Source organism: Astatotilapia calliptera, chromosome 6 (genome assembly GCF_900246225.1).
Source record: "Astatotilapia calliptera chromosome 6, fAstCal1.2, whole genome shotgun sequence".
In the NCBI taxonomy this organism is placed as follows: Eukaryota; Metazoa; Chordata; class Actinopteri; order Cichliformes; family Cichlidae; genus Astatotilapia; species Astatotilapia calliptera.
In genome coordinates this window covers 37,248,650-37,276,093 of record NC_039307.1, presented here as the reverse complement: position 1 = coordinate 37,276,093, position 27,444 = coordinate 37,248,650, and the positions used below count along the sequence as shown (strand labels likewise).

Sequence of the window (27,444 nt, the reverse complement as noted above, 5' to 3'; positions counted from 1 at the left end):
CTGTCCAAGGTTTACTTACTTCACTCTATATACAGAGTAGCTGTCTTTATGTAAGACAGCTGAGCGGAACTCAATCCGGTTGTTCAGTCTGACGTCACTAGCTGTGTCTGGACCTAAACTCCGCTGCAGGTGCATATATCAAATGATCACTACTGAGAGTTGAAAAACTGTCTAAAGTCTTTCATCTTTAATAAAATGATCAGCATTCTGCTCTACCAGGTGTAACAATTGAGTTTAACATCCAGGCATCCATGAAAACGGAATTTATGACATTTAACGGAGTTAGAAGTTAGCAGGGAGTTAGCTCACTAGCTTCTATCTAAATACAATATAGCATGTCCTGACTGCGGGGTTTTGGAAACAAATTAAAACGTACAGCTCTGTTATCACTTCCAGCATAAATGAAGACAGAAAACTAAACAGCAGTGAGGTTTGTAGGGTTACTGAAGTTGGGCTAGCTGGTATATAATGATGTGCTACGTGACCGCTAGCGACACAGCTATGTTAGCATAATATAAACAAGCTAACTTTTTTTCCACTCGATAAAAGTTAACGTGAGTGTTCTCGGTGGTCAGGAACAAATGTAATCGCATGGCAGGATGCTGTAAAAGGACCAAACTTCAGCCAGGAGAACAACTGAGATAATCCATCCACAATACGAGGTTAGTCATTCATATACTGCTGCATGGGCTGGGCTGTAGTTACATCCTAAGGTTTTAAAAACTGAGCTTAAATAAATGATTAGCGATAATAAAAGCCGAGGGAGGTCAACAGTGATCGCTGACTGTTTTAGGAGCTTTTTGAGATCAAATAGAAGAAAATACATAACATTAAACATGTTAACAACACAAAAGCCATATTAAACGCAGACTACTTTAGGCCCGGAAGTAGGATTCGTCGTGTCATCACTGAACAACCGGATAAACAGTACAACTATAAATGTTTCTGTTAGTGGCTATGTTGTTGATTTTCCTTGTGTCACACTAATTCCAAGTTTTAAATTACACCTCTTTCTCTCTCTCTTCGAACTTTCTCCTCTTATTAGTGTCTCTGATTTCTCCTTGTCAGTCCTTTGCTCTCACTCTTTCTTTCTCTGTTGTTGGCCTGTAGGTCTTTTGGGGGATGTTCGGCTCACTTCTTGCCCAGAATAAAGGTGATGTAAAGGAGTACAGAGCCTGAGGAGGCAATGTAGGGATGGGTGGACAGAGTGGCGCCAGGATTTAACACAGCCACATCCAGCAGGCTTCCTCAGATTCTCCCAAAACAGACTGGATCATGTGACACATCAGGTGAAACTAACCCATGCAGATGTGTCAGGGATCGTCGGATGGAGTGATAGTGTGATTTGGTGCAACATAAATAAAATTGAATTCAAATTATTTTAATAATTTTCTCCCTAACATGTGTTTGCCTGGTGTTTCACAGTAAGAGTACGAACAAAATGTAAATCTTTTCCACATGAGAAATCTAAGGATGTTTCAACCCAAGTGGGGGGGAAAAAAGGAAAAAAAGAAAGTTTTTACAATGAGTATTTGCTGATCATTTTTAAAGTTAATAAAATATATTTTGTTAAAAACATAAATTATATTTTAATTAAATCATTCTTTTATTTCTTAGTACTTAGTACTAGTTTGTGCACAGAGACAGAGAGGGTTTTACATCTGAAATTATTTTTTAAAAAGAAAGAAAGGTAAAGAGTTTCAGGAAAAAACAGAGAATTTTAGAGCTATACGAGACCCTGTCCCTGTCCAGTGTTGATGGCTGTTTTATGTGGCAGTTTGTTTTTGTTTTTTACTTACCTAATTAGACTATTTATTTTTATAAAAAATTTTAATGGGACTAATTAAAGAATGTAAACACAACCGTGTACAACCTTGAATCAGTTACTGAAATAAAAAAAGGAATATTCATCACAACTATGTTTACTATAATTCCCCCAGTTTAAGGAGATCCTGTACCAGTCATGATGTTTAGAATAAGTGTCCACATAGTGACAGATGTCATGTTGGTGCACGTGCCTGATATTTATATTGTCAACTGACAGATGTCAGAATGATGGGGACATGATGAGGACAAGAGCTTATTAGTGCATGCCTTCATCAGGTCACAGGTGTAGGCATATACAACATGGCCGCAGGAGTCAAAGCCATGCAAGAGGTGCTGGGGCATGCCAGTAAGCAAATAAGACCACAGACTTTAAAAGGTCATGCACAGACAGAAAAGACATGAAACACTTCAGGACTTTGTCTCCTGTCCCCGAGGATGTGAGCAGAGTTGAAGGGTTGAAAAGTTCATCCGTAGGGTAGAAGAAAGGTGAGTAGAAAGGCGATGGAGGCAGTCATGCAAAAATTTGAGGCAAAGACAGGACTGGGGGTGGGGGCAGGATTAGAGCAGGCTAAGGTGACAGAGGACAAATAGTAGAAGGTAAAATAGTAAGTGGTTTACAACATAAACTGAGGTGGTTTAGATTTACTTTGAGTTGAGTAATCACCAACTTCAGAGTAATTTAACTGAATGTGGTGTCAAAACTGAAAGCAATACAGTTTCACTGCTTTTTGTGTAAAATAGTTAAATTAAACATTCATGGATAACAGCAATAATTATTTTTTAGCATTTAAATATAATTTACATTAAAGAACCCATACTGATGGATTAAACATGCAAACACATGAAAATAATTTTGGTTATTACAAGCAGAGATGGGAAGTAATCCGATTACTTTTTTAAGTAACGAGTAAAGTAATTTTGCAATTACTATTGCAAAAAAGTAATTAGATTACTGTTACTTTCCCGTAAGCACGCTGCATTACTGCATTACTAAACCGTGCTTTTGTTTGTGAGAGTGTCTCATGACGATGATGTACGAGCGACATCTGTAGCAGCAATAGACATGTGTAGATCAACAATGGATAATATGGAGTGTGGGAGAGACTACAATCATGCAGCATTTAAAGCGTGGAAGTACTGACATTGCTTTGGGGTGGCTGTAGCTCAGGAGGTAGAGCAGGTCACCTACTGATCGGAAGGTTGGAGGTTCGATCCCAGGCTCCTCCAGTCTGCATGCCAAGCATCCTTGGGCAAGATACTAACCCCAAGTTGCTCTCCGATGCATCCATTGGAGTATAAATGTGTGTGAGTATAGTTAGAAAGCGCTCACTATAGAGGTAGTGCTTGTGAGACTGGGTGAATGTGTTGTATAGAGCGCTTTGAGTACTCCGGGAGAGTAGAAAAGTGCTATATAAGAATCAGTCCATTTACTTTGAGTTTGACTCCATAAAAAGTGACAAAAACATTAGCGTTCGCTGTTCACTCTGCGTGGGAAGGAAACTTCATTTTACAGCGAAAAATTTAACTTCAAATCTGAGCAAGCACCGAGCATGCTGCCACAGGAATGTGAAGTTCACAGAGACACTCCTGGATCCCCCCACTGACATGGGGCAAACCTCCACCAGCCCCACTCCTGCTAACCCAGTGAAAATAGACTTAAGAGCAATAGGACATAGTGCTTAGAGTGAGTGTAACACAAAGAAGTTTTTTTATATGCTGGAATATGCAGAAATTAGGCATAAATGCTAAACAAATTTCTTCACGTCAGTGTTGAATATGATTTCATTTTTGCTTGATGCAATGTGGATAAAATTAAAAGATTAAAATGAATAAAACAAGTTTTAAAAAAAAAACATTAGAACACTTATGTAAATATGTGATGTCTTGATGAATCGAGCAGGTATTTGAAGTTTACACAGCACCATTCTCGCATGAAAATATCTTAAAAGTTTATTTTGTGACCCAGAAAGAGTAATATTTCAAACTCCGCCAATCTGTGTTCCTCCGTCACTGCCTCGTTTGAGTTTTGGACAAAATGGATTCTGGGATATTGCATTTCGTCATTTCGAGCTGATTGGAGACCAAAACAGCCAATCAGATTTTTTTGCATCCAAGTCTGCGATTGGTTGGTTTTGTGGCACAAACATAACGGTGTACAGAAAGAGTTGAACACGCACAGAGAGAAATGTTGAGAGCGCAAGCAACACATTGCGAGCAAGCACAAATGCAAAAAACTGAGTGAGAGGGGCTGCTATTGTGTGTGTGTGGATAATAGAAAACACTGAAATAAATTTTTTGCACACAGCAATGAATTTTGTTCACTCAAATTTAGCTTTTCTTTGCTCAAAATAAATTTCTCCTCAAAATGCAACACTTGCAAATTTTTTTTACGTGCGCTCAAAGTTTTTTTTACATGAGCACAGTTTTTTTTACAATAGTGCATAACAAAAATTAGCAAAAAGAAGGTTCTTTAAGTTTAAGATGTTGAAGCAGAGTGCTCCGAACCAGACTGACAACAGAAATGTGAGTTGACAGCCTGAAAATTCCTCAAATTGTTGTGTTCGTCTGAGACCAAACAGCCTTTCTGTCAGTCTTTAGGGAGGGGAAGCATCCTTTTGGCCTGCAAAGGAAGTCACAACACTTTCCTTCTTCTGTCTTCACCATTAACCATTGATCAGCGTCTAGAGAATCGTCTCTGGCCCTGAACCAGCACTTTAGGGTGTTTTCTATCAGTGCCATTCCAGGCAGATGGCAGAGTAAGTGTGATTGGCAGGAGAAGTGGAAGAAGCAGAGACAGAACAGAGGCTGCTGCCAGCAAGCATTGGGAGGGGGGAATAAGAGTGTGCAGAGAATGGAGGGGTGCAGGGCACGACCAGTCTTAATCATCCCAAAGGCTTGCCAAGTGCTGACGCTCTGACAAGGTTCTTTAGAGCCGAGTGATGGGTTTCCAGCTCCACTGATAATTTTGGGGGCAGTGGGGAGGTTTCTGATACCAGAATGTAAGTCATTAATGTGGTTCTGTAAACAGCCTGTGTTTGCTGCCAACAGCTACGCTGATAGTCTTTCCCATGAAATACAAGAGAAGAATATAGGCAGGCCGGCAGCATTTGCTATCAGAACATCTGAACTGGCTCTGAGTTTTAATCCTGGGTTTAGATGAGTTTCTCCGATCTACTCTACAAATCCCCATTGGAATGTGACCATGCACATGTCGCTCTTGCTGAGATATGAATCTACTCAAGCGGCCAGCAGAGTGGCCTCAAGAAGCAGATGAACAAAGCTAACCACCACCAGTTTGGAAACCACAGGTACAAAAAGGCGGATGGGTGTTGGCTTCATAGGGGTGAAGATGAAGACAAAGACGGCATGGAGACACCAAGCCGGCAGCTTCATGTATCTGAGTCACGCACAACTGAGGAGACAGCCACCCATCGTAGATGAGATCATCTACAGTAAGTTCAACCTTAGGTTAGTAGAAGCTCTCACTACCCTTAATTTCAAGTGTCAACCATGCACCAAGCAAAAACCGTTAGTCCGATACAATCACATTCCTCTTTGTCTGTGTTGTTGTTCCTGAAAGTTCCTGAAAATATTCCTAATCCCCATATTGTTGGTTCATGAGTCATAACAAACAAGTGACAAGCTGCAGGAGTGATGCCAATTCAAAAGTGACAACAACTGGTTCAGAAGAAGGAATATTTAAGTTCTTTGTCTCTATATGTTCAGTTATGATTGGTGAAAGGCTAATATCCAGCTGAACAGACACAAAACTGCATTCTCCACATTCCTCCTCCATCCTGACAACCTGATAGACAGCTTCATAATTGCAACCAGAGCTCACAGTAATGAGAAATATTATTGTCAACAAACTATTTCCAAGTCGAGCTATGCAGCTTGTCTTTCTGGGGGCTGTATGGTAAATATTTTTGCATTATGGCTACAGGGAGCTCAAATTCAGATTTTAAAAAAATGAAAAGGGACACAAGTAATACTCTATCAGCTACCTTTTTAAATGAAAAAAACAGAAACCGCAAACAAAGTGTGTTGGCTGACGGTCTGCAGCGGAGGTGGAGGAAGAGGTGGAAGTGGAGAAGGTCATGCAGAGGCAGTTTGAAACTCCTCCAGCTCAGGTTTAGGTGGAACAGGACTCGCTAGCTCATTCTCAAGTTCTGGCAGAAGATACTCACCAGACTCTCTCTGCACAGGACACACCAGTAGGTAGGTGCCAAAAGAGATACAGGGTTGAACTGAGGCTGCGCAGGGGAAGAATGTCACCTGGAGCCACACTTCCTCTTGCAAAGAGCTTGCTGCAGTGCGGGGCAATAAGTAATTGGCAGCAACAGCAATAGAGAGGTGACCATGTGGCAAGGGACTGCTGGAATGTGGAAGACGGACACTCCTTAATAGGGCTGCCTATGCAGCTCACTCTGAAGATTCTGCTAAAGCTGAGTAACAGTGTGTGCTGCTATCTCAGTGTATCCCAAGAGCCAGGGCGTAGACGAAATGTAATCACCAAAGAAAATAACCTGAATCAGTTTCTTGTATTATAACATTCTTGTAGTATTCCTGAAGCTGGGTGACTATTTCCTCCAAAATAAAACTGGAGTTCACGAGGTTTGTGTGGTTGCTGGTGGAACTCTTCTCTAGTTTTAAAATTTGATTCAAACCTTTCCGATAAAGTTTATAGTTAGGCCTGGATCGGCTGACTGTGAACTATCCCTTAGTTATTCTATTATATGCTCAGACTGCTGCAGGATTTCATGCAATACACTTACTACTTATTCTCCATCTATTCCTACTCCCTAAATTTAGATATCCCTGCAGCATGTCAATAATTCTTTTTGTCATCATTTTCCCATACTTTGCTTGTGTTTTCTTTTCTTTTCCTTTCTTTTTCTTTTCTCACTAATTCCTGAATAATGAAGCCCTATTATACCTTTTAGTATTATATTATCCCAATAGACCACTTTTCTCTCAAGCATCAGACATACTTGTGGTTCCTAGAGTTTCTAAAATTAAAAGGAGAAGGAGAGCCCTCAGCTCTCAGGCCTCTCTCTCTTGGATCCAGCACTTAGTTTGGTTTGGGGAAACAGATACCATCTCTAATTTTAAGCATAGTGCATTTAGTGTTTTTGGGAAAAACAACCCTTTTTCAGTACACCAACCACATGGCTTGTGCTGTATTTTATCTCCATAAAATACAACACAAGAGCAGACTCGAATTTCTAAAGCTGTTTTATTTCACTAAAAATGGTTCTTGCAGAGTTGAAGATCTTACAGACCAATGCCCGATGCCATGCATTCTTAGCACACTCTCACTATACCTTAAGGTGTGACAGATCTATCCTTCCCCATTACCTAATTCAGCACAACACCAGGTGGTGATCAGTTGAGAGCTCAGCTTCTCTCTTCACTCAAGTGTCCAGAACATATGGTCACAGTTCTGATGATACAATTAAAAATATCCACCTCTAACCTTGGTGACACATGCTCTTATGGACGTGCTTATGTTCAAACATGGTGTTTCTTATGGACAAAATTTTGTCCAATGACAACACCACTCGGGTTCAGATCAGGCAGGCCTTTTAACCTAATCACACCCCTCTCACCAGGTCTCACTGCAGTTCCCCACGTGAGCTTTGAAGTCTCCCAGTAGAACAATGGAGTCAGCAGATGGATCACCTCTGAGCACCCCATTCAGCGACTCTAAACAGTTGTTTGTTGCATAAGCGCAAAAACAACATCAGGATCTGGTCGCTGGCCCAAAGGTGCAGGGAAACAACCTTTTGCCCACCAGTAAAAACGCCAATGTATAGGCAGCAAACCAAGAAGATGGACAACCATCCTAGCCCACAAGCCCTCACTGAGGGCAACTCCAGACTGGAACAAGGTTTAAGAGGTGTGTTGAGATGAACCCAACATCTCCCAACCTAACTCGCTCTTCCTCACCAGACAGGTCACATTCAATGACCCATCAACTCCAGCTGCAATAGTCGGGACTCCACACGTGGCTGCCATCCAACACACACTGCACCAAACCCCTTCAGCGCCTCCTTTTGGTAGTGGGCCGAAAGGAGAACAGGCCCACGTCTCCTCTTTAGGCTGCGCTATTTCATGGACTCTCCCTCCGGCACACTTCCTAGGCTTGGCTCCGGGGTGGAGCCTTTTGAACCCTGTGCTGGGCAGGGGACACTGTTCCCTTGGTTGTCTTCATAATGGTTGTTTTAATCACTCTTTGCCTGGCTTCTCACTTAAATTATATGATTACTCGCAGTTACAGGTTTTTCATGTTTTTTTACATGTTAACTCAAAGTCTAATTTGTAATTTCATTGATATTTTAACATAGTAAAATAAATAATGGTGGTTTAATAAAATTTAATTTAAGGAAAATAAACTGTTCAATTACAGGTGTGTGTGTGTGTGTGTGTGTGTGTGTGTGTGTGTGTGTGTGTGTGTGTGTGTGTGTGTGTGTGTGTGTGTGTGTGTGTGTGTGAAACATCCCCCTCCACAGGCATATGTCACAGACTGACAGCTGTGGAGGGCAGGGAGTACAGACAATACAAAGTAATGAGAGATGTGGCAAACAGGCTCAGCCGTGCCTCCTTTACCGTCAAGCAACTAACATGACATGTCAGCTCCACAGCACTTTGTTCATGCTTCGGCTGTCAAACCTGAAGAGGTGCTTAAAGTAGAAAAAATGTTGCTCATTAGTACCAGCTGATTATAAATATTTGTAACAGGCAGTTGGTGTTTCATGTGACGAGCCCTCACATGCAAAACACACACTAGACTTTTTCTGCTTCCTTATTTGCATTTGTGTGTGTGTGTGTGTGTGTGTGTGTGTGTGTGTGTGTGTGTGTGTGTGTGTGTGTGTGTGTGTGTGTGTGTGTACACATGTTGCATGACACATTTTTAATGACTAAATTGCAAAAAAATGCCTTATGTAGCAAATGTGATACAAATTAGAACTCATATACAGGTATATGCAGATTACAATTAGATATATTCTTATATATTTTGTCTAAAGGTTCAACAAACACTCCATTATCAAACAATTAAAGATTTCTGGTAGTTATTTCATGGTTCAGGTTTTAAAGGGTTAAGTCTTCTTAAGCATGTGGTGTCTTAGACTTTAGAGTAAGAGCTGGTACTGGATGTAGTTTTGAGCTGCAGTAGCTCAGTAATCAACAGAAAACAGCATGTAAAAGCAGTTTTAACCTCCCAGAAAAAACATCATTTGTATTAGAAGTGTTTATTCTACATAAAGAATGTATATCAATGGGAGACATACAGAATGGTGAATGCTCACCATGAGCAAAATCTAAGCTTCCAGCAAAAAATGTTGGGTCCCACTAACTCCAGCTCCTGAAGCTTCAGAATGAGAAGAAAAAAATCCATACTTCCTCACAAATGTACTGTACGCAGAAGTGTAATACTATGACTTTACAACTGTTATATATAGTGACAGCTGAAGTTATTATATTTATCATCTCATTACTTGGTTCCTCTAGTGCATTTAAGATTCTTTTTTACTTTGGCACGTTATACCCACTTGAAAATTGTTGCAGCTCACACACACCCTCCCGTGACAATCACACTCCCCAACAGCAGCTACCTTCCATTGCAGAATATTGTCTCCTGCTGCACCATAACATCAGATGCCAACCTGACTGGGCATCTGCAGCTGAATTATAAAAAGTCCAGCTTACCAGGATCGAGCCATACAATCCAAAGGCCAGAAAGGATCCACAACCGATATCATTATTACAGAGGATATGTATCTGCATGGTTTGAAACTAAATAATGAGCCCTGGTGTATATGAACGTTTTAACCACTCAGAAGAAGTAAAAGTGATGAAGAAAAACTATGACATAACTATAATATCTTAGTTGACACTAAAACTATGTTCAAAATGACACAAAGGTCACTAGAAAGAGCCCAAGAACTGTCACCTGTACCTCTTAGAAAGAGTGGGAGAAACAAAAAGCTTCTGTAGAATCCATGGTTAGCATCTAATCACACAGAGACAAGTTAGTAAACAGAGCAGAGCATTTGTCCGCAGGTAGCAGAAAACAGAAATAGTTTCAAAAGAGCAATTCTCAATTCCAAACATTTCTATTGTGAAGCACACTTGTAATAGGTCCACAAGTAGGTCCACAAGTAAGACAATGCAATGCAATGCAAAAGCCCAGGATCTGAACTAAATTTTATTTTGTTTAGGGTTGCTAGGTCTGTGTGATGAAACTAGCTCAATAACCAATGAATATTAGGCCAAACCCTCAGTTCACTGCAAGCACTTGGTATACCAGGGGCCCTGAGTAGACAGTTTCTCACATTTATATGACTTTAATTAACTAAACAACAATGAACACATAATTTATAGTATAAACTAGAACATGAAGCTTTACGCTAGATGTTGGACATGTTCCAGTAAGTGAAAGACAATGTCAAAATGTCAACTTCACTGTTCCCGAATTAAGCTTTGTAAACAGCGTCTTCAACTGGATACCATGAACATTTTCATAATTAAAACAGTGACTGCAACGGTTTAATAGAAATAGAGCAGAATCAACTCTTAAATAAGAAGTGAGCATGGAATAGGGTTGCAAAACAGAGACTGACAGCATTGAGATGCTTGCTCAATAATAAGAACAAAATATTGTCCCACGACTCACACCTTCAACGCATTCATGATGCAGATGTAAAATTGAAAACAAAATAAAAACGTTAATGTGCCACACTGGTTATGGAGAGGACAGGAGAGGAAGGATGATTATTTTGAGACTTTTAACTCTTACATCTAATGTCCTCGTTTATTGTATAGAATTTAAATACGGCATGAGATCTAACCACAATGTTTTGCTAATTTATTTGTTTATATCTTGGGGGAAAAAAACGATGTATGATAATTTTGTGCTATTCTATTACACATTTTGCCATGATACAGGCAGTTAAGGTAAGCTAAATTAGTTAGTCTGTACTATTGTGATCAAATTTACAGTGATGCAGTATGTTGGATTGGTTACATCTAAGGTACTGTTACTAGGTTACATCACGAGTACCAGAAATCATTTTATATTTAAAGTGATGATGTTGATTAGATTCACTCAACTATATATTTTATTCTAACTTTATAGCGTTCCGGGTTTGGAAAGTCAATATTGGAACATCAGTATGTCTGCTAACGACATTTTGTACGCAAGAAAAATCTACTGGGGCTCACAACACAAATTCTACTGATTATTTATAGATAATTCTTTTCCCCACTCTGCACCTGATCTTAGAATCCCCCCATCTGCCAAATCTAACTTTAACCCCTGTCTGTACATGATGTTAAAACCAAACAAACTGTCTTTTTAAGAGCCCCAGTGTAAGGATTTCTCTCCCCATATGACTTATACTGATATGTACTCAGATTATGTGTGCTATGACTGACTGACTGATTAGCTGGCTGGCTGTTATTTGCCAGGTTTGGACATGCTGTTCAAATAACTTAAGTGTGCCTAGTCGTGACTATCTGTGCTACCAATATCAGCATGAAAGAAGAATTCACCTCACAATAAGTTATCACAAGATTGAAGCAGGGGCAGGCTGCCAGGTCAGTGGGGGTCACAGCTATGTGAGTGTTTGTCATCACCAGAATTGTTCTTTTTTTTAATTTGCAAAAAGGTTTAATGCTAAAGTAAATGCTTTAGTTGTCACAGGGTTCACATAGAGAGACAGACTACCTTTCACACCTATGGGCAATTTAGAATTACTAGTTAACCTAACCCCACTAACAGCATGTCTTTGGACTGTGGGAGGAACAGAGAGTACCCAGTGAGATCACACACAGACAGAGCATACAAACTCTACACAGAAGCCAGATGGTGGATTCAAACCCAAGACCTTCTTGCTATATGGCAGCAGTGCTAACCACTGTGCCAGACAGAATTCATAGACCATAAGATTAATTCATAAGACCAGCACTTTGCAAAATAATAATAATAATAATAATAATAATAATAATAATAATAAAAGCCATGTCTTGTTCCACAGAGCAGTTGGAGAGAGTTAATTAATATTAATATATAGCATTTAGACTTACACAATTATTGACATTACTATTAACTATTTGAAATAACCTTCTTTAATTTCTGTATACATATTCACGTGTGCTTAACTATTTTCTACTCCAAATATTCTTGAAACATGACCCCTCTGACTGCAAAAGAGAAGCCACCATATTGCACCTGTATGCATATAGTGACCTCTACTGACAGGAGTCAGCAGGTGCAACAGTATGAAACACAATCATTTGAAAAGTATTGTATAGTTTTTAGGAGTTACTTTGTGTCTACCGTTCTTTTTCTGTTTCCCTTCCCTAAATAGCTGCAGTATTTAAAGCGAAATGATAATACACACAGTACTGTGCAAAACTCAACTTCTTCAGTGAGTATTGGATACTTTTTCAGTTATTATTGGTCAGTCTCCACCTGACTACTTTCATAGGAATGTTTGTTAAACGACTTCATTCTGACTTAAGAATAGTACAAGAATACAAAAGGCATATAACTCACAGAATGAATCAGTGCTGCATCTGTGCATAAGAGGGGAGAAAACGTTCAAATCTATCATTAACTAACCCACAAAGATTTCACAGAATGATCTTAATGGGTACAGGTCCCCCAGTCAGAAACCTGCCAGCATGTAAAATGTCCTTTGTGAACAATGTCAGCACGCACAGCTACTGGCATCAGTATGTTTACTTATTGCAGCTTACTGCAACTCTGCATCTTTCTTTGTGAACACTAGCTTTTTAAAGTGATTTTAAAGTAGACATGAATACTGCTACACTATGCATAAATATGCTAATTTACACAATGGAGCCTTGCTTTTAAACACTGAAAGATTTAACAGTCTTTCATGCAGCGGTCCTCATGTGAGCCAGTTTTGTCATACCGCTTGATGATTTTTGCAACTGGACTTGGGGACACATTCAAAGTTTTAGCAATTTTCCGGACTGACTGACCTTCAGTTCTTAAAGTAATGATGGACTGTCATTTCTTTACTTAGCTGATTGGTTCTTGCCATGATATGAATTCTAACAGTTGTCAAATAGGGCTGTCAGCTCTGTACCAGCCTGACTTCTGCACAACACAACTGATCGTCCCAACCTCATTAAGAAGGCAAGAAATTCCACAAGTGAACCCTGATAAGGCACAGCTGTGAAGTGAAAACCATTTCAGGTGACTACATCATGAAGCTCAGTGAGAGGAGGCCAAAGGTTTGCGGCGCTGTCAACACAGCAATATATTTAGAGTTATTTATCTTTTTTTTTTCTTTGCTACATAATTCCATATATCTTGCTTCATATATTTGACGTCTTCAGTATGTATCTACAATGTAGAAAGAAGTGAAAATAAAGAAAAAACATTAAATGAGAAGGTGTGTCCAAACTTATATTTCACCTTAGTCTCCTTAAAATGTAAATATACTTTAGGTTCCATCTTCCCATTTGAACATTTATCATCAAAAGAGTAGTTAAATCAATTAATCACGAAACAATAGCTTGATTATTACATGATCAAATATAATTGTGGCCAACTTTCTTGTACCCGAACTCCCCTAACCTCAAAACAGTTTATTTGAACATTGTGAGTTTTTCTGTCTTTAAATCGAGCCCTGTCTGAATGTCTTTGCACATCTCTGTATCAACACCTGCATTACTATTGCCCCTTGCTTTCCTTCCAAGACAGCGTTGATTCTGCAGCAGTCCTCATGTGACCTGAAAAACATACATTTTGGGTTGGAGCAGCCATGATATCCCGTTCCCCTGCAGTGACGTCACCTACTACAGATATTCTTATTAGAAAAGCACTACTATATTACGCCCATTATGACGATTAATTTACACCTATGGTTGCAGAGGAAAAGCTTTAGCGGTTTGGTCAGAGGCTATTTGCGTCCTCAAAATCTCATTAAGGGACTAGACGGACTGCAGCAATCGTGTGTGTTTGTGTGTTAATGTGTGTGTATAGGTAGAGAGTGGAGGTGTGACTCGGGCATACGAGAAACAAGAAGCCGTGAATGTGACTGCACCGCGGGTACAGTCGCTTTTGGTGTCGCGGTGGGATCCTCGCCTGCCGTATTCTCTTTCTGAGGGTGTCTGTGTGTCTTTCTCTCGTTACTGAGGCGCCATTTCTGCTTCAGAGGACGTCTGTTTTTAGTAGAAGACAACTAAACACCAGCGGCACCATGTTAACGCTGCTGACTTCCATGTATCTGGTGATGCGGACCGTTTCATCGCGGGTGAGTGGAAATCAGCATCAGCAAAGCATAGGATGTTAGTTTTACCACCTTGGGGACGGAGCTGACGACGCGTCCTTGAACGCATCATTAAAGTCAAACTTGACCGATGCAAACGGTCACTATTCACTTTAGCTTTCGAACTAATTGATATTAATAATTCATGTCTGCGTTAGACAGGTGCATGCCATTGTCGTTTGTTCTAACTGTTGTAGTAAACCGATGGTTAACTCATACAGCCCTATGTTGTGTTTCACCTGGGCCTTTTGCGTTTAACTACTGGTATGAAACTGGCTACCGGAAAACCTATGCTACATTCATGTGAATGAAGAAACTCAGCCAGCAGGTTGCGTCTTTCTCTCACCCCGTTGTCATTGATTTGACAACAGCCGTCGCCTTCACACTTAGCAGCTTTGGTAAAGCTTACACTGACAACCAAACTAAAATAAGCAAACCAACTTCCGCAGGGTTTCTTCAAAATAAAAGAAAAAGCCCCCCGATTTTTGTTTGTTTTTTTAACTCAAGCATGAAGATACACCCTTGGCACGGCAGAAAGTACAATAGTAAATATATTATGATAATGTCCAAATTAAAACTATGATAAAACATGTTGTTGTTTTTTAAGTAAAATTGAAAAGAATAATTACACAGAGTAAACTTAAAACATTTGAATGAATAATAAATCAACACCCTAAACCTTCGCTCTGCATGAAAAATGAACACACAAAAAAATTCCCTGGCTTGCTGGAGTCTCTCCCAGCTCATACAGGAACCCATGTACAGTGCACCTAAGAAAAACACCCTTAAAACTATATAAACAGAATAAAAGGACATAAATCGTGTAACATAGATGTTTTGTCTGCCAATGAAGGCTTAGCAAATATTATACACTTTCCATCCTTTTATTTTGAAGGCCATACACCGGTGGTTGTTCCCGCTGCTTTGATGCAGTACACCACGCTGCAGATTATCAGCACCGCGGTCAGTTCCCGCCCAGCTACCGCCAACACAGACCTGTTTCGGGAAAGTTTAACTGGGCCCACACAAATCCAACATGGCTGAGCTGAATGATATGCAGAAGAATTCTGACTGTAACTGAAAAACTCACTTGGTCCTCTGTTTTTTTCCCCTAGAACAGACCCTGCATTCCTTCACTTCCCTCCCTTCAGTTATCAGTTGCTAAAATACACTACACAGCCAAAAAATGTGTGATGGCTGAATATGAAAATGTGCCGCTACAGCCTTGACTCTCCCATTCAGGCTTTCTGCATTGTGTTGTAATTCTTTTACAGATTGGATATTTGCAGTCCCTGATTATGATTGACACCCATTTAAAGCCAAAAAAACCACTCTCTTTAAAAACATACCTTACCACTATATCCTATATTTATCAGTGTAACTATCAGTATAACTGTGGTTAAATATTTTTAAAAGGCTACATTTTGTTGTTAAATTTGGATTTCTTTTATAGGTTAAGCTTCAATGAGCAATGGGAAAGGATGCATAGAGAAAGTACATTAAAAAGAAAGAAGTTTTGGCATCATTGGATAGTTAGAGTGGAAAGAGGGCAGAGGAATGACTTGCGAAAAACAGGGGACTCACAGCTTGAAGTTATTTTATTTTCCCCATGTGAAATGCATTCTAACTGCTAAGCTATCAGGTCACTTCAGCCTCCTGACTCTTGTTTGTGACCTTGGTTGTGCCACAACACAACAGCAGATTAGATAGCTCAGCTCAGTGCAACTTTACCCCCTGCTAGGTTGACTGGCAACTTAACAAGATAGCAGCTGATCATGTTAGCTTCCTGTAGTGCATGAAGTGAACTCACCAAAAGTAACTGTTCACTTTTGGCCCTGACTTGAAAGCAATCAAAATAATTCACACCTTACTGTAAAACTGACTGACTTTTTCAGATTGACTTTTTCTACTATCTACATCAGGGGCGACGTTTTGAGGAAAACATATTGCTGCTTAGAGTTTGAAATGAAATCTTTAGAGTTTTAGATGCTTTAAAGGGGATACAAATCAACTGAAACAAAAGTCTCAAAGGCAAAGACTTGTGGTAAATAAAATAAAGCCTACATGATGTTATAGGGGTCTTGGAGTGGGAAAAAAAAATCCCAGAGGAAACACTTAACAGGATTTCAGGGATTCTTGAGGAGGTTAGTAAGGGAGCCTCATGAGTTCTGATGAGCCTGAAAAGCCTGGTCTTTTAAAAATACACAGGTTCCAAGTACTTAGATGTAGAATAAATGTGCTTGGTGTGAATAGTCAGAGATGCATTTACTATTTATAATATTGTTGGTAGCCAAAAGGTGTCATCTACTATGCTTCTGACTTACAGAGAGAATGAGAAATACTTTATCTCATAGTTGAAAAATTATTTTGTTTTTATTTTTTATTTTTGTAATTATAAAATAATAATAATAATAATAAGTAAACATGAAATCATTGAAATGACTCCATTATTCATATCCAATTCTGAGCTTGAAAGTACTATAAAAAATTAATTCGGAAGTATAAACCTGTATTACACCAATCCCTGTGCAATAACACCTGTTTGCTGGCCTGATTTGATTTTTATTGTTTTTCAACAAAAATAATAATAATAAAAGAAATGAAAAGACTGTTACAAATTTGAATTCTAAAATGCAAACTATAAGAAATTCTGACACCTCACACAGTCGCAAAATGTTCACTCATTAACGGAAAAAGAAAACGGTTTGACATTAATCTATAAACACTTAATGTCATGTAATGCATGATGACCTTCATCTTGAATTTAATGGAAAAAATCATCAAGTCCTTTGAGGAAGTTCCAGAAGTACTTTCCATGGATGATAAGGGTCCAAAAGGCTTGGTTCATGTAAAAGGCTCACTGATACAATGAAGAGATTCTGTACACTTGAGGTTGATCCTGCTACTGCTATCAGCAGTTAAATCATCAATAAACACTAGTGACTGACTTAAACTCTTAACCACACAAGCAATCTCTACCTCCACCATGTTTTAGGACTCTAAGAGCTTTCATCACAAACTCAATGGGTACAACAATAGAGGTCGACTTCAAGCATATAGCACAAGTCACCATCAAGTGTGGGATCTACCAAGGAGATGCGCTGTTCCCACTGCTGTTCTGCATAGGCAACATTGCAGACATCGAAGACAGCTACAAGTACATGGGAATCCCACAGGCAAATGGGAACTACGCAGAGGCCGCTAGGAAAGCCGCAACCACTAAGTTCCTGCAGAGGGTCAGGCAAGTCCTGAGGAGTGAGCTGAAGGAAGAGAACAAGATCTGGGCTATAACACCCACGCCCTGCCCACGATCAGGTACCCTGCTGCAATAATAAGTTGGCCAAAGGAGAAGATAGAAGCCACTGACATGAATACAATGAAGCTCCTGACCATGCATGGAGGGTTTCATCCCAAGTCCAGCACCCTGAAACTGTACGCTTAGCGGAAGGAAGGAGGCCGGGGACTAGTGAGTGTCAGTACCACAGTCGAAGATGAGACAACAAACATCCTCGGTTATATCAGGAAGATGGCCCCAACTAACCAGGTTCAATGAATACCTGAGGCAGCAGCAACCCAAGAAAGCAGAGCAAGAGGAGGAACCATCATGGACGGACAAGCCCTCTGCACGGTATGTACCACTGGCAGATAGAGGAAGTGGCTGACATCTAGAAATCCTACCAGCAGGCTGACAAAGCTGGATTGAAAGACAGCACAGAGGCTCTAATCATGGAAGCACATGAACAAGCTCTAAGTACAAGATCCTTAGAGGCTGGGGTCTATCACAACCAAGCAAGGCCCCAGATGAAGGCTGTGTAAAGATGCTCCAGTACATCACAGCAGAGTGCAAGATTCTAGCAGGCAGGGCATACATGGAACGCCATAACCAAGTGGCCGGCATAGTGTGTGCCAAGCATGGCCTGGATGTCCGGAGGTCAAAATGGGAGACACCCCCTAGGGTGGTCGAGAATGACCGAGCTAAGGTCCTGTGGGACATCCAGATACAGATGGACATAAATAGTGATGGCTAACCAACCAGATATAGTAGTGGTGGACAAGCACAGGAAGACGGCCGTAGTGATAGACGTAGCAATACCGAATGACAGCAACATCAGGAAGAAGGAACACAAGAAGCTGGAAAAGTACCGAGGGCTCAGAGAAGAGCTCGAGAAGGTGTGGAGGGTGAAGGTAACAGTGGTCCCTGTGGTAATCAGAGCACAAGGTGCAGTGACCCTGAAGCTAGGTGAGTGGCTCCAATAGATCCCAGGAACAACATCTGAGATCTCTGTCCAGAAGAGCGCAGTCCTGGGAACAGCAAAGATACTGTGCAGGACCCTCAAGCTGCCAGCTCTGGTAGAGGACCCAGCTTGAAGAATAAAGACTGCCTGCAGGAGCAAGAGGGGAATTTATGTGTGTGTGTGTGTGTGTGTGTGTGTGTGTGTGTGTGTGTGTGTGTGTGTGTGTGTGTGTGTGTGTGTGTGTGTGTGTGTGTGTGTGTGTGTGTTTCACCTCAGTTCTGTGAATACTTAACTGACAATTAAAGTGTTCTAAGAATTTTAAGGGAATTCATCCACTTCTTGATATATTTCGGTAGTTTCGGTAGCCAGAAAGGTTTATGGGGTTCCATTCATTGGGTCAGTGTTGAGTCCCCATATTCCCAGTGTTATTATGTTATTCCATTGGTGTTTTCGTTTTTTAGATTGCTCATTCTTAAAACGTTCCATAGAGAGGGCCTTAAACATACTTCTGTAAGTGTAAATAATGCCGTTCTTGAGTTTCAAAGCTGTCATTTTGCGAAACAAATGATGTTCCGCTGCCGACCACAAGATGTCGACAACATACAGTTTATAGATGCTCTGTTAAAAAGGACGCTTTTCAGAAAACCATCCACCATATTCAGCACAAAGGGGCGCGGTTTCACCAGAGTGATGCATTGTGGGAGAATGGGTTCTTTTCTGTATTCTCGGCTGTGTCAAAACATCTGACTTAATATTGAAAAGGACTACAAATCCCATGGTGAGTGTGAAGAGTCGGTTCGCCGCCTGACTTGCAACACAAGGCTAGAGGTGACCCCGCAGTCCAGTCCGACTCTGACAGGGGGAATCAGGCACCGCACAGCAAACCTATCTGCATTCGCTAGTTAAAATGGTAAGCTGGAATATTTTGACCTCGTTGGCTGATAGTAACTATGTAAACTAGACGTCGAATATCATAATACCGTTTCTCTTGGTTAAAAAAACGGTTTATTTAATGATGCACTAATCGTTAACATTGACAAGAAGGCGGCAGAGTAATTGTTTCATCTCACTTCATGCTGATGGTGTTACGAGTTTTTAATAAAGGTTATCTTTGTGTTGTACGAGACCCAAGGGCAAAGCAGACACGCGCAGGCTGTGGCGCAGGAAGGAGATGCGTTATCGAAAATACGGAAGATGTAATACAGCAACGGTCTGTTGCGGGTTAGTGCACCGCTGTACTGTTTAACAGTCGCTGGTTCACTGTACATCAAAACCTCCATTTTAATATGAAGGAGAGGCGGTGGCGTGGCATCGGCCTCAAATTACATCAGCGGCCTTTTCTTTCAATCTGTTGGCGTAACCAATCACAACAGGAGCTCCATCAGATTGAAATCTCTCTTACAAACCGCCCAGTTAGAAATAATGCAAGGCGGGCTCTGAACATACTTGTGTGCAGTTTATTTTGTGTTTAAAATGCACGTTAACCCTGTATGCAATTCGCCCATTTCATTGATTATTTCTCATTAAAGTGAGTGCGAAGTCATACAAGCATGAAAGGAATTCCTTCCATGCTTGTATATACTTAAGTATGTCTGTCCACTGCTTGATGAATTTCATGCATGGACAATGAGACGGAGATACCAAGTGCTCACAGAAAATAAACAATAATTTTGCTACTCTTGCTATTATGCAAGAATATTAGATCATTCTGTTTGTCCTAATTTTCAAACGGGCTTTGTTGTGAAGTTTTGTCTATGAGGAAGACATCACTGTCCTCAATGTAAAGATTTAGTTTGTTATGCATATGTGCTTTTCAACTAGAAAGAAAAGTCACAGCCAGTGAGCCAACAATGATAGTTACTGCTCCTTCATTTCCTGCCTCAGTTGTTTAACTGGGTCAGTGACGCTAATGTTTTTGTCTACGCAGGCTGAACCAATCCGTGTTCTGGTGACCGGCGCTGCTGGCCAGATTGCCTACTCCCTGCTGTACAGCATCGCCAAGGGAGATGTGTTCGGGAAGGACCAGGTGAGATTCATTCTGAGCTTTGATTACATAATGTTCAGAAGCAGCAGAGTCCCCTTCTCTCAGATCCCGATCTCTGACTGGGACTGTTATATAATGGAATTAGCATGAGTAATGAACATGCCTTGTTAATGGAGTTCTGATCTGTGAGAGAGTGTAGGGAAAAAGGAGAAGTGAACAAAGTTTTCAAATAAAAGGCCTCTTTATGAACAAGTAGTCTCTGTGAGCCTAAAGCTCAGGCTGCTCTAAACGCTCTTTCGCTGACATGGACATCTCATGTACACAGTGCTGCCTGTAAGCACAAAAGCCCCTCCCACTTGCTGTTCACTCTTATGTTTGATGAGTGCAGCCGTTTGAAGAAAGTTGACTTAAAGGGAGTGTGGTCTCTAAGTGGGAGGGGCTAAAACAGCTTGTTTTAGAAGATGAAGCCAATGTAAGAGTATTAAACTCGTAATCATGCAAAGGTATGCTATTAGAATAAAATAACAGAGCTTTAATAACTCATATGGATTTAGGAAGGCATTGGAGAAAAGCATGGGAAAACTCCCACACTGAAACCTGATTCCATGCCAATATTGCAGTTTAAAACATGACCTTAATGAGTCACTCCATGTGGGAGGTGACACCGGGAAATGCATCGAAAGGTCTTTGTACGAGGTGTAGAAAGGAGCTAATCTGTCCCAAATCCTTTCACTTTCATGCTATATTCACCTTAATTACAAAAAATAATAATCTTGCTTCTACTGAAACATGCTGCACTGAGTGTTTTGCACATTTTTCCCGACATTTATAAAATGAGCTCTGCATAACCTTATCAAAGCATTATTAAGTGACTTAAGTTTGCTTGCTTTTGTCTGCCAGGATACTGGACAGCACAGGAAGTTTGGATAACTGACTGATCCTGTCCGTTCAAGATAGCATTTTCACTAGAAAGAGCTTACACGTTAGAGGACATGCTAGAAATAGCCAGTGTTAGCCAGACGAAAGACAAAGTACGAAATAATTCTGTAGATGCCCGGCTGATGTTAACCATGCGATTTCCCCAAGTATCTATCTGTCCCTGGATTTAGCCACTAGCAAAATCTAATTTTAAGCCACATCAGTGTTTTTCATGGATACACCCTGTTTTGCTTACAAATAAATCAGTCAAAAGTTTTTGGGTTTTTTGTTTGTTTTATATCACTTACAATAAAGTGTTTGGTTTGAACTTGTGTGATGCACATTGAACACCATAATTCAAGTTGTCTTACTGTGATGTCACCATGTTGTGTTCTCAGCCAATCATCTTGATCCTCCTGGACATCCCCCCCATGCTGCCAGTGCTTGATGGAGTCGTCATGGAGCTGCAGGACTGCGCCCTCCCCATTCTGAAGGGTAAGCCCACACCGTGTGTCTGTGCATGGCAAGAATTCATGGTGAATCTTCTCAATCAGTTGGATCTAAACTAGCCTTTTAACTACAAAAATAACTGCTTGTTTATTTTCTGGAATCTTAAAAGGTGTTGCCTGCCTTTTGAAGATGTTGACAAATATTCTGCAGAGCTTTTGCTAATTATTTTGAATCAGAAACCACTCTATTATGTTAGCATGCAATACATTGTTCAAAAGCTGCTTATTGCTCATTTTAAGCTCAAGTGGATAGAAGGATGGAGATTTTAAGAAGTCAGCGGCCAGATGCAGCCACAGATGCTTGTTGTGCTCCATCTGGAATGCAGTACACACTGTGTGTGTGTGTGTGTGTGTGTGTGTGTGTGTGTGTGTGTGTGTGTGTGTGTGTGTGTGTGTGTGTGTGTGTGTGTGTGTGTGTGTGCACCCTTCATAAACTGTGGGCAGAAGCCTTCTCTGTCTACTGCTGCTGCTCTTTGGAGGAGTGTCTAAAGTACAGTTTCTGGTTGGCTGCTGGTTCAGGCACCACAGCAGCCAATCAGAGCAGTGGTGGGACAAATATGAATGGAGTAGAGATGAACCCCGACTGAAGTCCAGGCTGATACCAGCCAGCTTACGTCTAACGTCAGACATCAAGCACATCTTATCAGCAAAAGCAGAATCAGCCAGGGCTGCAGATATTCATGTGGACTCAGTCGCTCAGTAACAATGAGCTTTTATTACAGTAAAAATTGTGAGAAGGTTAATGTGACCCTATCGAGGACTATCTTCACTTGGGAAATGATCATTTTTTATAAATTATCACACTGATTTTGCCATTAAAAAATAAATACTACTGTCCAAAGTTTGTACACAACTAAGAACAAAAAAAATCGCATAGTAGGCATGCCAATCAGCTATACCCTACGTATCTTTGAGATGCCAAGCTTCTGTAACTTTCATTAAAGTAGTCGCTATTTTTAGTCAGAACTTACAAAGTTATGTGCAAAGTTACGCTTGCAGGGAGTAACTGGGTACACTGGGTACTGATGCTGGTTTTAAAAATCAGTGTGTGTCTTATCAGTCCATGCATTTACTTTTTCTTATCATTACGTTCCTGCAGGGGCCCCTTTGTTCAGATAGCTCATGGTGCAGTGTAGTGATAAACACAGAAAGAAAATCTCCTGACAGGATTGTGCTTGGGGTTTGCAGACTAAAACAACTGTGTGCAACTGACAAATAAAGGCTCTCTCTCATCTCGCTCATCAAAATGTTGTCAAAATATTGGAATATTTAAGTCCCAATTGCGACAGCTAACGTGCTTCGTCTCCAACAGAGGTCATCCCCACTGACAAGGTAGAAGTGGCTTTCAAGGACATTGATGCCGCCATTTTGGTGGGTTCAATGCCCAGGAAGGAGGGCATGGAGAGGAAGGACCTGCTCAAGGCCAACGTGGCCATCTTCAAGACGCAAGGAGCTGCTCTGGACAAGTATGCGAAGAAGACTGTCAAGGTGACCCCTCGACTTTCACTATACCCATATTTACGTTCATTCCATTCGCTTTTTTTGGGGGGGGGAATATTATTATATTAGTATAATATTATTTTCAGATATTTTGTTGAAAATCTGTGACTTAATAAGCCAGTTGCAGCTGATGAACACAGGAAGTGAAAGTGCTTATCCAGAAAACGTCTTTTGCATGTCAAAACCATCTGTTTGTCTGCTGGACGTCACACAGCAGCGTCATGCTGCTGCATAAAAGAACTGCAGGTCTCCAAAGGTTCCAAGTGTGTTTTGTTGAACTTGCATTTTGTACTGTGCCTAATCTTAAAATCTCTAATTCAGTGAGGATTAGTCCCGAGTACTTTATCTTCAAAAATCTTTCTTTTTCATGCCAGAGTTCTGTTTACAAAGGGGAGAAGAATATTTGTGTTTTAAGTCCTTTTTGTCAAGAGAGCTAAATTTATTTGTGTGATTCATTTCTGAGTTTGTTTATGCAACAGAGCGCCGTGGGCCATAACAACCTGCCCTGCTGACTTTTAACAGAGCAGCTACAAACTCGGGTCACTACCAGCGTAGAGCTAAATCGCTAGTGCCGTTCTTTACTGTAAACGTTTACGTTTTTGATTACTCCATTAGTTTAAAAGTTTAAATTTTTTTTTAATAAATGTGTATTTTCAGGATAACAGAAGATTTGAGCATCTTCTAAATTCTGCTCACCCTGTGACTCTGTTTTGCCAGTTGTTCATTTGTTTTCTGCAGGCAAAGCAAATTCAGGAAATTGTCTCAGACTCTGTGTCTGACAGATATGTTTGGATCTCACCCTGACAGGTTGTGGTGGTTGGAAACCCCGCAAACACCAACTGTCTGATCGCCTCCAAGTCTGCTCCATCCATCCCTAAAGAGAACTTCTCCTGCCTGACCCGACTGGACCACAACAGAGCCTGCTCCCAGGTACATGTGTTTACAATTTACTATTGTTTTGTTTACAATATACATTTGTATAATACAGGACAACCTGCTCACATCTCCAACCAGCTGTTGACCACACATCACTGAGGCAATTAAACACTCATCCTGCTGGGACAGTTTCTGTGAGAAACTCTTAAATCAAGCTGACGAGAGTTGTCATCATGAAATTATTTTGAATTGTGAACTATAGTAATGCATAAAATCCTATCTGACGTGACTGTAGTTCGTCTCTGCCCTAAATATGTCCGGACATGCTTTAAACTTGTTTTGTTTTTTGGAGTAAACCGTATTATAATATTGTGATGTACATTAAGATCTGAAACTGACATTTGTCTTTGCAAAGACAGCTGAACAATATCACGCACAAACAAGGGCCCAGAACGTTTAGTTGCACAAAGTGTTTTTTCAGGTGCTCAAACTTTCCTTTGGTTCGATTCTGTCAGATGGAAAAATACACTTAAGTTCCCCAGTAACAGTTTGTTTGGGGTTTTTTTGCTTATATTGATAAAAGATTTTATATCGAATAACCACTAACTGGAAAACGCACCATTAATTATAGTGTTGACATATCATGGTTACTATTTTAAAATACTACTTCTGTTTTTGTTGTTGTATTCTCTCCTGAAGGTGGCGATGCGCTGTGGCGTGTCCTCTGACCAAGTGAAGAACGTCATCATCTGGGGCAACCACTCCTCCACCCAGTACCCCGATGTCCACCACGCTAAGGTCAACCTCCAGGGAGCCGAGACGGAAGCCTACCAAGCCATCAAGGACGATGCCTGGCTCAGAGGAGACTTCATCTCTGTGAGTTATTGACTCCATGCCAAACATAACAAACAGACAGAAACTTTGTTCTAATGTGAAACCTTCTCCTCTTCATCCTGCAGACAGTGCAGCAGCGTGGTGCTGCTGTCATCAAGGCCAGGAAGCTGTCCAGTGCCATGTCTGCCGCCAAGGCCATCTGTGACCACATGAGGGACATCTGGTTTGGCACCAAGGAGGTCAGTGTGGATACAGAGATTAATCCCAGCTCAATTTTATTTTATTTTTTTAGTGTTTGACAATAATAAGAATCCCGATGGTCAGAAAGGTAAGTCCTCATCTTTAGACCTGTAAGATCACATCAAAAAACCTTTTTCTTTTCTTTTTTTCCAGACAAGTTGCTGAGTTTGTAGTCTTTCTTTATACATTTCTGCTTACATGTTATTGATGCAAACTGATTGAAACTGTTACCTGTCTTCAAGGGTGAATTTGTCTCCATGGGTGTCTATGCTTCTGGAAACTCCTACAACATCCCAGAGGACCTGATCTATTCTTTCCCAGTCCAAATCAAGGTGAATACATGCTGGACCGTAAAATAGGTCCAGATTAGGAAGTAAATGGTAAATGGCCTGTATTTATATAGCGCTTTACATATCCAGTCATCCACCCACTCATTCACACACTGGTGATGGCAGCTACATTGTAGCCACAGCCACCCTGGGGCGCACTGACAGAGGCGAGGCTGCCGGACACTGGCGCCACCGGGCCCTCTGACCACCACCAGTAGGCAACGGCTGAAGTGTCTCGCCCAAGGACACAACGACCGTCTCGGTCGTTGTGTCCTTGGGCGAGACACTTCAAGCCGGGGCTCGAACCGTCAACCTTCCGATTACAAGGCGAACTCCCAACTCTTGAGCCACGATCGCCCCAAGTGACTGTTCAAAATCTGTCCAGGTTCTTGTGTTGGGCTGGTTTATATACAGGCTACATACATCTGTCTATATAAACAGCTGCTGCAGATCATTCCCACACTCCTGCTGCTTTATGGTCCTTAGATAACATTGTTTATTTAGCTTAAATAAACAATGTTAGTGCTTGTAAATCTGTAGCAAACCGATTTGTCTTTTCAACAGCATGTCCACCTGCACTCTTCTGCCTCCATCGGTTCAGAAAATGAACATGGCCCAAACTCTTTAAGGTTGTTGAGGGTGTATTTCTTTTTGCCTGGGCATCAAGCAGTTTGTCAGCGTTAGCAAGTAAGCTGATGTTAGCTGATATCAGCTAAAAAGAAGAAAAAAAACATGCTGTAAATATTAAAGCCTGTCAAACAGCAGAATACTGCAGTGGACATCGACGGAACATTTGTCTCACTGAACGGATCTTTTGGTTTTCGTGATCAAACGTGATTCTGGCTCATGTTACCCAATGCTTAACCAAAATCAGATTAAAGTGGTTGGCTAGCTTGCCTAATTACTTAACAGCTGCAAAATGAACGTGTGCCCCTTATCACATTCATGTAAATTTAGTCGGCATTATAACTGGTACTTGTATATAAAGTGTATATACTCGTCTCCCAGATGATGTATAAGATACATTAGTGTCCAAAACTGTAGGTTAGTCACATGTAAGTCACTTCATGCTTTTAGTCGATGTTTGTCGCACAGTAACAATAACAGTGTAACAACAATGCTCTTTTGCTGACAGCCTTAGTTGAAGATGAGTTTGGACAAAATGCAATAAATCTCATAGCTCGACCATTGACTCTTCTCTCTCTATCCACAGAACAAGACCTGGAAAGTGGTCGATGGCCTTCCCATCAATGACTTCTCCCGAGCCAAGATGGACGCCACAGCGGCAGAGCTGGTGGAGGAGCGAGACACTGCCCTGGATTTCCTCTCCCAGTGACTGTCACGCGCCGGTGTCCAGAATTTAGTTCCCCCAAAGGCGCGCTGCTCTCGGCTCTGAGATTCCACCATAATAAACCGTCCAAGCTGGCGCCCGCGTGTCACCTCTGTGTGTATGTGTTTATGCGTGTGTGTGAGTGAGTGTGTGTCACTTGGCCACTTCAGGTTTTCAGAAAACCTGTTTAATGAACATAGCCTGGCCTCCTACATCTGCAAGACACTGAAAAATGTCTGTGGTGGTAGATAACACGCAGTAGCTGTCCAGAAACTGTAACGGAACATGTCACCAATAAAGCAAGAAACCGACCAAATCAGGCCTCAGTTGTGCTTCTTTCATGTTTAGGAGTCTCAGCAGTGGATACAATACAGGTTTTAAACTTTTCTTTAAAGACTGGGGTTAAACTATCATACCCACCTGGATCTGTTATAATAGATGGTCCACTGTCAGAATACAGTCTGAAAGACACATGAATGCAGTATAGGGGACATTATGTGCAGCACAACCTTTTAAAATATTATTGATATCTTTTCTATATCTCAATCTTGTAA

General features: G+C 40.9%; 1 protein-coding gene and 1 long non-coding RNA gene across 4 annotated transcripts in view; one reads left to right on the top strand and one right to left on the bottom strand.

The window, feature by feature from the left end:
* LOC113024734 (uncharacterized) overlaps positions 1–27,444 on the bottom strand; it is a 37,881-nt gene that overhangs the window by 7,632 nt on the left and 2,805 nt on the right. For both annotated transcript variants that reach the window (XR_003272702.1, XR_003272701.1), the window contains one exon: positions 21,644–21,786. This is a non-coding gene — a long non-coding RNA (uncharacterized LOC113024734). The remainder of the gene's footprint in view (positions 1–21,643; positions 21,787–27,444) is intronic.
* On the top strand, positions 13,785–27,206 carry LOC113024733 (malate dehydrogenase, cytoplasmic). 2 transcript variants are annotated; one of them, XM_026172029.1, is made up of 9 exons: positions 13,785–14,120; positions 20,298–20,396; positions 21,671–21,767; positions 23,094–23,269; positions 24,089–24,211; positions 24,857–25,033; positions 25,117–25,230; positions 25,474–25,563; positions 26,774–27,206. In XM_026172029.1, the coding sequence occupies exons 1-9, from the start codon at positions 14,067–14,069 to the stop codon at positions 26,894–26,896; spliced, it is 1,053 nt and encodes a 350-aa protein (XP_026027814.1). In that variant the 5' UTR covers positions 13,785–14,066; the 3' UTR covers positions 26,897–27,206. The 2 variants fall into 2 exon arrangements, with proteins under 2 accessions (XP_026027814.1, XP_026027815.1); XM_026172030.1 differs by lacking the exon at positions 13,785–14,120 and adding an exon at positions 19,168–19,280.